General features: G+C 36.5%; 1 protein-coding gene across 4 annotated transcripts in view; it reads left to right on the top strand.

Annotated features, from left to right (window-relative positions):
- NAV3 (neuron navigator 3) overlaps positions 1–13134 on the top strand; it is a 364503-nt gene that overhangs the window by 221260 nt on the left and 130109 nt on the right. For all 4 annotated transcript variants that reach the window (XM_060164531.1, XM_060164532.1, XM_060164530.1 and 1 more), the window contains exon 12: positions 1362–1481. In XM_060164531.1, the coding sequence (XP_060020514.1) occupies positions 1362–1481 (120 nt within the window). The remainder of the gene's footprint in view (positions 1–1361; positions 1482–13134) is intronic.

The raw sequence follows: 13134 nt of genomic DNA, 5'->3' as shown, positions 1-13134 counted from the left end.
ATTTATAGGGTTCTCATATTAAGAGCTTTATGTATTTCTCCTTTAATTACCATAATATCTATCTTCAGTAAATTTTATTCTTCGCATTTTGAGGCAGAAATTGAGGCACAGTTTAAGAAATTTGTTTAAGGTCCTTCAACTAATAAGGACAGAATTTACTAATCATGTAAGCAATTAGCCAACTTCATAATCGTAGTTTTAACTATTTGGTCGATCTTTAATATGGTCATGATTAAATTTTTTATTCCAAATAGTGAAATTAACTCGAATTTGTTTAAGCAAATTGGGGATCTTATTACAAGGAAGCAAGGATATCTCCTAGAACCCCAGGAGAAGTTGTGAAGCTGAAACCACATGGCCAAGTGTGCTTTTTGTGCACCTGTGTCATTCTTCCTACTTTGCTGATCAGCTTTCTCTGTGCCTCTGCATCTGGTGACGATAAATACCCAAAGCTCCTGGGTTTTCATTATCATAAACTCTTTCCACATAGAAAGACTGATGAGCTATCTGTTAATCCCATTTCTCAAGAAAGAAACATTTGATTAGCCCCACATGGGGTAGGAGATTAACACCTGTTCTAATCCCCGATTGCCAAGAAAGGATTATCAAATAGTCACATGACTATGGGAGTCTACCAGCCCTGTGTGAAGATGGTGGTCCTGTGATAGCAAGGAAGTAGTTCTCAGAGACAGGAAACGGGCAGGCCGTGTGGTCCTTCAGTTCAGACAGCAGTGCATGGTGGTTAAGGTCATGGTTTCTGAAGCTGACTTTCTAGATTTATTCTCAATTCTGCTGGGACTGGTTGAGCGACCTTGTGTAAGTCCTTAACCATTTCGTGCTTACTTATTTTCTTTATCACTAATGTGGGGATAGTAATGTTATTACATGTAAACTATATAGAACGGTTCCTGACAACATCTTAAACATTTAATACATCTTAGTAATTATTTTATGATAGTGGTCAATTGCTGTATATATTTTATTTATCAAATAAATTAATCTAATTTTAAGATTACTCCTGTGACCTTCAATGCTTCAAAGATAGTGTTTACAAAATGAAATAATCATGCTCTTATTTTGCTAAGAGTTACATTATCTCTAAGTCTGTTCAAAATATTGATAACAAAGCGGAGAAGAAGGAAGATCTTATAATTGGCTAGTTACTTGTTGCAGTAAGGAAGATTAATTTCCTAATAAGATTTTCTAATACTTCCTGGTGAGTAGAATATTCATATAGAAAAACTATAATAGAGCATATTTGCATAATTATTAAAAATTTTGCACACCGTTTGTTTATTAAGTTAAATTATACAGCTGAGGTCAATTAATTTTCTGTTGATTAATTAGGCATTTATTTTCAGGTACATGACAGATGGAGGGCTCAACCTGTATACTAGGAGTCTGAACCGAATACCAGACACAGCGACTTCCAGGGATGTCATCCAGAGAGGGGTTCATGATGTGACAGTGGATGCAGACAGGTAATGTCATCAGCATATTTGATGGTGAGGAATGCATAAAGCAATTTTATAAATGAGATCCTAGGAGTTTTACAGTATTAAACCAAAGGACTTTTTATTTTGATATAATAATTATTTTGGAACATTTTGAAAACTACGGTGTTTTTGCTTACAAGACTTTTAGCTCTGTACACTGAAAGAAATTGCATTGCTGTTGAGAACATTTAACAAATTTCAGGTTACATGGTGGCAAATTTTAATATCTGCCAAAGCAAAATTATAAACATAGACTTCTGTTCCTTACTTGAAAAGAACCCTGGCTGATAAATTCCTTTCAATTCAGATGCTCTCAGATCTACCTGGGGGCTAATGACATAAAGATGAAAACATAATTCTAATTATCAGGTAAAATAAGTTTGATGCTTTTCTTGAGGGGTTTCTTGAAAGCATACAACTCTTGCTTTAAGCTAATCTCTTTCATATCTCAAATTGCTTACAGGTTTGTGTGTTTCATATACTTGTTATTATTTTGCTGGGAATTGTTTTGCAAATTTTATCAGAATCACTGCTGTTTGACAACATTGTCTTTGTGAAATAATGTTGTAAGACATATTTCTGACCTGATTTTGCCCCCTCTTCACTCAGAATTTTTAATTTCTTAAGCAGGAAGGGATTGCCTATTTCCAGAGCTACTGTATATCAATACCTAGAGTAGTTCTTTAGTTCAACATTTATGAAGGGGACGAAAGGGCAAGACCTAATGTGTCCACATTCTGAAATAAGAAATGTGTACAATTCATAGTGCATTTTAGTATAGCCGACTCCAAAGGCTAGGCAGTGAATTCTGATATTCGTCGTCAATTCCTCCTTACTCAAATGCTGTTGATGTTTTAACTCCTGTCGGCCAGCTCTCATCCTGTATATACGCTAGTCTCCTAGGCTGTACACAAGGTGTCTGTGTGAAGCATGTGGTTACAAAAGGCTTATGAAAAATTTTGCTCACTCCACCCCCACCTGAACTATTCTTCAACTGTTTTCCCTCACTGACTCTCACTAACTTCAAACACGATGGACTTCTGCTTTCACATTGATGCCTCCTCTGCCTAGAATGCCCTTTTCTACATTCCTTGCATTATTGCCTCCATCATATTTCTGTTTCAGCTTAATGTTACCTTCTTAGCGAAGTGTTTCCAGAGTAACTAAGGTACATTTCATTTCCAGTCACTTTCTTTCCCATTATCTTATATTATTTTCTTCAATGTACACATCACTCCTAATTATTGTTTACATGTTTTATTTTGTATCTCCCCCATTACAGTGTAAGCTCAGGAATGCAAACTTTTCATCATATTTACGATACATTGAGCTTTTAACAAATGCTTGTGGAGTGAATGAACAAAAGAATGAATATAGGCTATATATTCATATAGGCTAGCGATAGCATCCAGTTGACTAAAGAGACAAATAAGACTGGGAAAAGAGACAAGATACTGCAAGGATATTATGTAAGAGAGGGAACGAGTTATGTGGGAAAATAGGAAGGAGTGATTAGAGGGAAAGAAATCCAAAGTGTGGGCCACATTTTGAAACTAATGACCAACTCATTGTTAGCTGACAGTGGAAAACATTAAAGGAGAGGAAAAAATCTGGTGGTCTTTGGGAAATGAGATTTATGATAGCAGAAGCTAGGAATCAATACAAAGGTGACTTACTTTGGAGGCATTTGGGATAACCAGCTCTCCAGGCTCCAGATTGGAGCTGGGCTGAGGAACCTCAGACCAACGGAAAAACCCAGGTATTCAACTAATAAATTGGGACCCGCAAAAGCCATAGTTCTTAAAGTGTGGTACCGGGATCAGCAGCAGCAGCATCACTGGGGAACTTGTCAGGCATGCAAATTATCAGCTCCATCTAAGACTCGCCGAACCCAGTGTCCAGCCATCTGAGCTTTAACCAGGCGATTCATGTATACACCAAAACTACTGAAACACTATCTTAAAATGAACAAATAGATGCCAGGCCTATGAAAACGTAAACATTTAACATAAACATGTAAACATAAAAAATAACATTTGGAAAATTTTACTTCATTAGCTGTGCTTTGTCAAGTGAAAGAGACTATCAAAATAACAATGGCATTAATCTTTAAATTAGATCAAATAATGATGTGTTGCACCTGAAATAAATTGTCTCAGATTCAGATTTTGAGAAGTATGTAGAAGGTTTTTGAAAGAATTATGTAATTTGAGGAATACAAAAACGCTTTGGTCACATTTATATATTAAACAGCAATAGGGTTATAGTGAAAATCCTACTATAGGAGTTTTAGGATTTTCTCTTTTATTATAGCTAAATCTCAAGCTCTTTTAAAATTGTATATTCAGAAAGTGATTCAAGATGTTATTGTTTTAAAATGCATAATCTTAGATATTAAAGTTGTGAAAGTCCTGTTAATTTATAAAGGATAACGTTTCATAAAATTTTCTTAATTCTGATAGTCATTCCAAGTAGGATTGACAAGAATAGCTAAAGGTACTGAGAAGTCCTGCAGTTTAAAATAAAACCTGCTTAACTTTATTTAATTCATTGCTCCTTAAGTTTTTTTCATCGATTCCCCCACCTTTTCTCTATAATGATAATTTGTTCCTATAATGTTTTAAGAAATGCTCATTTAGCCTAATGCTCTCATTTAGTGGATATAAAAGAGTGAGGAGTTAGGTCTTTTACTCCTGTACTTCTAGTTTCCCAGCTACCTTAGTCAAGGTTTTTAAAAAATAATAATATAAAATGTATTAGTGATTGGTTCATTTTAGCAAATCGGTAAATAATAGGGCTTACAATAGTTCACTGATAAGAAAGCTTAAATGCAAAAAAAAATCATATTTCTTAGATATTCTTTCTAAAAGGTATATCAGGGAAAAATGCACTTATATAATGGCAAAGTACCCAGCTGGCTAGTATGGCAATGGATTTGAATTGTTCGTGTTGCTGTAGTGAAGGTTATATGCTCCCCTTTGATCAACTTCTGGAGAAAATGTGATGGGCAATAGAGAATAGCTGAATTCATCTTCTCAGCAGATTGAAATGGCCCCAAAGAAAAGAGGAGGGCTTCCAGCAGCCAACTGTATTACTCAAAGACATTGCAGAACAAAAGCGGGGCATCATTTCGAGAGGAACTTGGGTTTGGTCCGTATGTAGTACTCTGCTCGGACTGCCATAACAAAGTACCATGGACTGGGTGGCTTAAACAACAGACATTTGTATTCTCACAGTTCTGTAGGCTACACGTCCATGATTACAGGGCTGGAAAATTCATTTTCTTATGAGGGCATTTTTCTGGCTTGCAGACAGCCACCTTCTCACTGTGTCCTCACATGGCCTTTTCTCTGTGCTCTCTTGAAGTGGAAGACAGAGATCTTTAGTGCCTGTTTCTCTTCTGATAAAGACCCCAGTTGTATTGGACTAGCCTCCTCCCACCATTATGAACTTATTTAACCTTAATTACCTCTGTAAAGGCACAATCTCCAATATGGACACATTGGAGATTAGGACCGCACCATATGAATTTGGTGGTGATGGGGGATGAAGGGACGGGCATAATTCAGTCCATAAAACTGTGTAACTCCCGGGTGGTTTTATCCTTGGAGATATAGGTTCAGTGTCTCTATAAGTGCTGGATTAAAGTAGTGAATGTATGTATTATGCATATCATAAGCCCAGACCCTACAGGGATCAGGAACATCACATGAAATGAGTGAAGCAGAAGAGACACATGGTAAACATGGCCAGTCCAAGTGGGCATCTACCCTCCACTGTAGAGGTCGCTGCCTGTGGAAATGCACAAATGTAGAAAGGAGGGCTGAGGATTGCAAACCATTTGATTTTTTTAATTTAATTTTTATTTTATATTGGGGTATAGTTGATTTACAATGTTGTGTTAGTTTCAGGTGTACAGCTAAGTGATTCAGTTATACATATATACATTATTTTTCAGATTCTTTTCCCATATAGATTATTATAGAATATTGAGTAGAGTTCCCTGTGCTATGCAGTAGGTCCTTGTTGATGATCTATTTTACATATAGTGGTGTGTATATGTTAATCCCAGACTCCTCATTTATCCCTCCCCCACCCCCACATTTCCCCTTTGATAACCATAAAGTTTAGCCAAGAGTCTAGACTCTTTTGAGAACTCTCCGAGTTTTTAAGTATTGGTAACTGTCTTAGCACATCTGTGAGATCAGTAGATAAAGATACACATTTTTTTCAAGTTAAAGATACACATTTTTTTCAGTCAGATAATCTAGGAAATCACAGAGAAGCTTATATAAAGCAAGAAACCATGAACATTCTCACATATGGTCATGTAAACTTCCTAGGTCCATTAAATTTTCCCAAAGAAATACGCTGGTGGTGATACCTGCTATACAGAATGAGAATGCTGCCACTCATGAGAAGCCTGCCCGGCAGGTGCAAGGAATTGTGGCAAAACTAGCTAAGCATGTTTCTAAGTTTTTAATACAAGATAAGACCAATCTAAGGTCTGTATCCCAGCCATAGCATCACTCTGGAGGCTGTGAGGCCTGTTATGGCAGCAACTATAGTTAATTTTGTTGAAAACACTCTGAGGATTAACACTGTGCAGACCAAAAGCTCATTTGGATCGGTGATGCAGAGAGAGAAAACAAGCCTTGAGAATGAACCCTTGACATTTAACAAGGGAATAAGGGAAGAGCAGTCATTGAAGAAGGTAGAGAAATCAGCTCTAACACAAAGGTGAGGACAAATAGGGTTAACTGGTACTTTGAAAATGGAGAGAAGAGGGAATAGGCACCAGTGTCAAATTCCATGGAGAGGTTAAGTTAGGTGAAGAGAGTTTATGCCAAAAAATAAAGTAAAATAATATGAAGTTTCACATTTGAGAGGTAAAGTTTCCTGGATGATTTAAGCAAGCTGTAAGTCATTGCCTGAGAGACTAGAGTAGAATGGTCATAGAAGTCAAAGTTCGGTTATGCAGATGATTTATCCAGGTGGCCATTAACTCATGATGACAGAATGAGTCTCAAAAGAGAGGAAGACAGGGCTTCCCTGGTGGCGCAGTGGTTGAGAGTCTGCCTGCCGATGCAGGGGACACGGGTTCGTTCCCCGGTCTGGGAAGATCCCACATGCCGTGGAGCGGCTGGGCCCGTGAGCCATGGCCGCTGAGCCTGTGCATCCGGAGCCTGTGCTCCGCAACAGAAAAAAAAGAGATGAAGACAAAGCTCCAGGTACCAGTCTTTATTGAATACTGACAAATTCCTCAAATTGCAATAATAGATTTCACCAGGTCTATTCTGGATTGTCTATTACATTGTTATCTAAAGTATATTCTTAAATATAGTGATTGCTTATTTCAATTATAAATGAATCAATTTAACTATTCATATTTTTACTTATTTTTTGCATGTTTAGTCATGACTTTTTGAAAATATAAAAACAATATATCATAGAAATTATTATTGTATTGTATTAAATGACAGATTGATTTCATTTATGATACTATAATCGAGAAACTAAGATCACAGCTGATGAACGAGTTTACAAAAGACGTTAAGGATATCATATTACATGCCTCTAGATTGTCAGTCATTATAACTTACTATACTGAGGGAGGTCTAGTTCCAAGCATCTAGTCATAATGAATCCCCTACTGGAAGAGGAAATCTTTTCTCTTAGGTTTAGTGGTTGGTGGCCTGCAAATTACTCTGACAGAAAAACAAGAGGCAAATTTTTATACACATATGTATGCAGGAAATCACAGAAAGATGTGATTTAAGGGGAGATGGTTAGAAATTGGGACATCTTCATAGGGAAAAGAGGGCAGGGAGAAGGACACTTTTGGGAAAACAAATGACTTTCAGGAAAGATAAATGGGACCATAGAAGAAGAGATGGGAGATATGATCGTTTTGTGACAGTGTCTATTTGGGCAGTTTCTTACTTGGTGCCCTTTGTCTCTGGTGATAGAAGTCAGTCCTGTCTGGTGTGAAACCCCCAGGGAGGAGATTTATGACAGTTGAATTCTTTTGGGAGACACTTTCAGGCAGACAGGGGGAGTTTAGGAAGAAAGGAAAAGCTCTTTGCAGTGGTATATTTTGGATCCCTTCACCCTAAATCTACAGTTTTCATCAATGTGTAGAAAATTGCACTGCCTCTACAAAAAGGCTCAAGGAAAATTCTCATAAAATCAGGTGGGGAGTCATTTCTAAGGGTAGGAGGCCTTTGGTATTTTCACGACTTCTCCAAACAAGAGAAGTGAAGGCAACTGAGATTCCTCCCAAGCCACCAAGCAGATATCTCCAGAGTCTGAATTCATGATGCTTGTCACTAGTTTATGTACACTCTAATACTTCCTTCTATTCTGTGTTGATTTATTCCCGCATAATCACAGAAACAGTATATTCCCATATCTGAAGTATTTTCTTCATTAGCTTACTGGCTTTCCATAGTAATGAAAAGCAAACACAAAACAGATTAATAGGCTGAGATTAAAGTAGTTAAGTAAATATAATTATTCCATTTTATAATTAAATGGCCTGCCATTTTGGCCCTCCTTTCTTTAAGTAGGGAGAGATGACTGCAAAACACTGGAGAAGTGGAAAAAGTTTTATTTGCCCCCCTCAACTTCCCTTTGGTACCCTGCTCATCTTTGCAGGCTTATGCACTGGTGCTAAACTTCTCTCCTGTGTCCTGATTCTCAGCATTACCTGACCTCATTGTGAATAATCTTACAAACTTCCAATACTTTTAAGTAACACCCCTCGTAGAATTAATTCACACTGTACACATGTGAACACATTGTGTGCACGTGTACACAACGTGTGCACGTGTATTGAGACCCTGCTCTCTGCCAAGTTCTGTGCTCAATCCTGGGGGACCCTGTACTCAAAGGTCTTACATTAGAAGGGCTTTTTAGGCTTGATTAATTTAAAATAGGGATTAATGAAGCCTAAAAAGCCATTGAGATTCAAAGGATACTTAGTCAGTACAACTAGCCCAAGTTGTAGATATTTTTGATTGGGATACCTTTTAGTATTTTTTTTTTTTTTTGGCGGTACGCGGGCCTCTCAGTGTTGTGGTCCCTCCCATTGCGGAGCACAGGCTCCGGACGCGCAGGCTCAGAGGCCATGGCTCACGGGCCCAGCAGCTCCGCAGCATGTGGGATCTTCCCGGACCGGGGCACGAACCCGTGTCCCCTGCATCGGCAGGCGGACTCTCAACCACTGCGCCACCAGGGGAGCCCTTTAGTATCTTTTAAAACATACATACAGGTGGCTGTAAGTTTTACCACCCTTTGTATGACTGCCCCTGATATTAAACTTGGCCATGGCTAAACTTTACCATTATAGAACACATCTCCCAATAGAGGAGATGGTCCCCAGTACTCTTATTTATGAAGTAGTTTTACATTATCTCCTTCCAAAACAATTTGCTTATGAATCTTATGAAGATGGTGATGATGATGTTGAAGACAAGGAGGAGTCATGGCTGTTACAGTAAAAATAGCCAGAGTATGTCTCTGTATTGAGGATCGAGTAGTGCAACCAACATACCATACTAGTTAAGTACGTTGTTCTATTTTACCTTTATGGCAGCCCTGTGAAGTGCACTTTATTACTGCCGTTTTATAAGTGAGGCAGACAGTCCTTTGATCAAGTAACTTGCCTATAGACACTTTGTTGATAAATGGTAATGGTTGGATTTGAATCCAGTTCCTGTACTCTTACTGTTATTCATAAAATTATTAATATGGATACGGGTTTTATCATGCCTGGATAACATACTCTGATTTTTAAAATTATTTCAGTTGTCCCTTTCTGGCTAAACATACCTGTAAAATATGAATAGATCTTTCTTATTCAGCTTCGTAAATGTTGGTAATTTCCTTCAGCATGTAATCATTTTCTATTTCTACTGCAGATTGTCAATAAATGTAAAAACACGATTGACAGAACAATATTTTCACATGCATTAGAGCTTCTAAAAGGCTGGCTAGTTTGTTAATCAGTAACGCAATTTAGCAGTGTTTTGTTCTTTTATGCATGTAAATCTATCCTAATCTTGAAATCTAATGTCTTTTGAAATATCTATTTCTAACAGGCTCAAGGAAATAATAGAAAAATGGAAAGGGGAGAAATATGATTCATCCTATATACAGAAAAATACTAATAAAAGTGTACTTATATGAAGGGAAAAACAATGTGGACCTTTTATATTACATGATTTTTTTGTCCTACAAAGAGCAATAAAATGGGAGAGGTTTTTGTCAATGAACTTAATTATTTAATTTGATTTAAGAGTTGCATCTATACATGAAACAGTTTTTTCCCCCTTCAAAAGCTACGGATGAATTCTTTTTTTATAGGCTAACTAATGGGGTGAGACATTCAACTTGGGATCATTAAACTGAGGTCTTCCGGCTGGCAGCTGATAAATTCTGCACCTTCCTCATTTCAGCTGTTTGAGTGGGTGGCATGGACATACTTATTAGAGTCATATGTGCTCCGTTTATATTCATTTTTCTTGCTTGACTTAATTTGTGTTTGAAACGGTTAAAGTTATCTGCAGTGAGCTGTATTTTTTCTTTTTTCAAGCATCAACAGAGCGTCCATATGTTTTTTTAGATAAGTTGCAAATGAAAGTGTTTTCATTACAAATGAGTGCTTATTCTCTGAATTAGTTATTTTGCTATTATAAAGCTTTTCTGTGGTTATTGAGAAAAGTTCACAGAATAAGTAAAAGTATAAAGAAGAATCTAAAAATAATTCATAATCCTCCCATCCCCAGAACAACCAAGAATATTGCTTCGATGTATTTCCTGTCAGGCTTGCTCATCCGCTCTGTTTGCACAGTTTGGGTTATACCATCTATACAATAGATTATCCTGCTTTCTTTACCTACTTATGTAATGAACACTACCCCATAATATTAAACATTTTTTTAAAATATGACTTTTAATGATTGCATGCTCTTCTATCACATGGGATAAATTTTATCTAAGGAGTTTGTGTAATCAACCATAAAATTTTTAAGACATCCATCAAATTTCGGATATTATTGGCAAGGCCATTAGGAGAAACTTATCTGATTGTCTGTCTATATGTATTTTTTCTTAAAAGGTAAACACCTCACATATGCACATGTGCATATTTGTATATATATGTGTGTATGTATATACACAGGTGCATTTGAAATTTAGTTTTATTTCTCCAAGTAAATCTCATTCCTTAAGATTAAGTTTTATAATTTACTTTTACTTTAGGTTTTTAAAATTTCAAGTGTATATTTAGGGCTTTGTAAACTCTTAGAATTCATGAGTTTGATATAATTTTAAAATACTTTGTCAGCCAGGTTTTCTTACAAAATAGGTGGTAAATAATATTGACTGAAACTGTGTTGCTTCTTCTTCAAACATAAGCAAATATCCAAAGGGGCTTTATTTCTTAACAGAACAAAACCCTATCACTTGTTTCTCTAACAATATAATGTGTTCTGATCCCAGACAGTTTGTACAAGGCACATCCACTTGATAACCCAAATATTTACTGGATAAAAATAAAAATAATTATGATAATAGTGCCTTTATTGAGTGTCTCATTAGTGCTAGACATATTTCTTTTTTTCATCTTTGGAGATGTTAATATACTTCTTTCAGTCACTCATAGAACAAGAAGACACCCCCCCCAAAAAATCAATATATAGAAGATTTGACCCATACAATAAGAAAGTTGACCTTATGTACATGTATAGAACACCAGAACCAAGAATAGTAGAATTCATTCTTTTCAAGTACACATTGGATATTTACAAAAAGATGTGTTGGGCCATGAAGTAAGTCCCCACAGATTTCAAAGAACTGAAATACTATAGAGTATGTTCTTTGGCCACAGTGCTTTAAGCTAGAAATCATTAACAAAAAAGATAGACAATCTCTGTATGTTTGAAAATTAGAAAATGTACTTCTTAATAACATTTGGGTAAAAGAAGAAATCACAATGGAAATTAGAAAATATTTTGTTCTGAATGATAAAGAGAACACTACATATTAGAATTTGTGGGATATAGCTTCAAATCATGTTTAGAGGGAAATTTATAGCCTTAAATACTTATATTTATAAAACAAACAAGAAAGGCTGAACATCAATGAGCTAAGCTTACAAGAAGTTAGGAATTCTCCAGTTCAAGGAGTTAGGAAAAGAAAAGCAAATTAAACCCAAAGAAATAAGGAAATATACATAAACGCAGAAACCAATGAAATAGTTTTTAATACTTCACATGCATTAACTAATTTAATCCTCATAACAACCTTCTGTATTTGGAACTGTAATTGTCATCTCTTTGCAAATGAAGCGTCCATAGCACAGAGAGATTAATCATTTTCTTCAGTTCACACCATTAGTAAATAGCAGAGCTAGACTTAAACCCAGGTGAAGCAAAACAAGTGGATTGTAAAAACAACACTCATAAGTATATATTTTTTAATTTTTACATCTTTTCGAGCTTTAGTTTTGACTAAGTAATTTGATTGTCCTCTGTCCTTCTTGTCTAAGCCAGTTTGATGGGCTGTTGGCTAGAACAGGTTGATCATAGTAAAAACCAATAGAAATTCTGCCCAAATTCTATTTAACTACTACCTTTTGAGAATATGTTGGTGTAGTTGATTTTTAAGATTCAGATATCATACCAGCTCTGCTGCTACTGAAACTCTCCAAATATTTTAGTGAAAAGATTTTTAAAACACATAAAGCCACAATGGTCAGAGTACAGTTGGCCCTCTGAATCCACAGGTTCCCCATCTGGGACCATTTTATGTAACAGAGTTGAGCATCCTTGGATTTTAGGAGGGTGGCTGGAACCAATCCCCCTGCAGATACCAAGGGACAACTATACAGAAGGCAGCAATAGCAGGAAAGCTGGGAAAATGGCAAGACAGAGGGAGAATGGTGATTGATTTAACAGCCCTGTGAAAGCACGGAGCGTGCCAAGGGTGAAGGCAAGAAGCAATGCAATTTACACCATGGGAACCCCCAAAGGCTTGGGAATTTTAGGATTAATTACCTTGGGATTTAGGGCTGAGTATGAGGTAAAAATAGGAGGAACTGGGTTAAAAGGTTTTTAAGAAGCAGTCAGATCCCCAAATACCCAACCCAAATGTGAATAACTGGGCACCTGCCTCTTTTCTATCTTAGCAAAAGACCGGAGATTATTTTCTGGGGAGGAGAAAAGAAATAGAATTTGTGTGGGACACAGAGGAGGACTGACCACAGGGTAATTAAATGAAGTTTTCATAATAAACACGGAGATTCCCAGCTTTTCCTCCAGTTTAGACCCTAAGTCTAAATTTAGGCAACCAGGTATGAGTCCAGCTAATGAGGACCATCGTTTACCTTCTACTTTCCCCATGTACCTGCCATGTGCTTACTGGTTACAAATTCTTAAATCACTATAGGCAGTATACATTTGGAAAAAATATGGTATTGTGATCTAGAATTTAGCATAATTAGTTATTAAAAAGGGTTTTGAAATTTGGATTCCTGGCTTCAGATCGCAGCTAAACAATGGCTGTTTGTATGACTTTAGAAAGTTACATAGCTCTCTTAGCCTCATTTTTATACTTATAAAAATGAATGATCGGG

Source organism: Lagenorhynchus albirostris, chromosome 11 (genome assembly GCF_949774975.1).
Source record: "Lagenorhynchus albirostris chromosome 11, mLagAlb1.1, whole genome shotgun sequence".
NCBI lineage: Eukaryota > Metazoa > Chordata > Mammalia > Artiodactyla > Delphinidae > Lagenorhynchus > Lagenorhynchus albirostris.
This window is presented reverse-complemented; position numbering and strand designations above follow the sequence as displayed.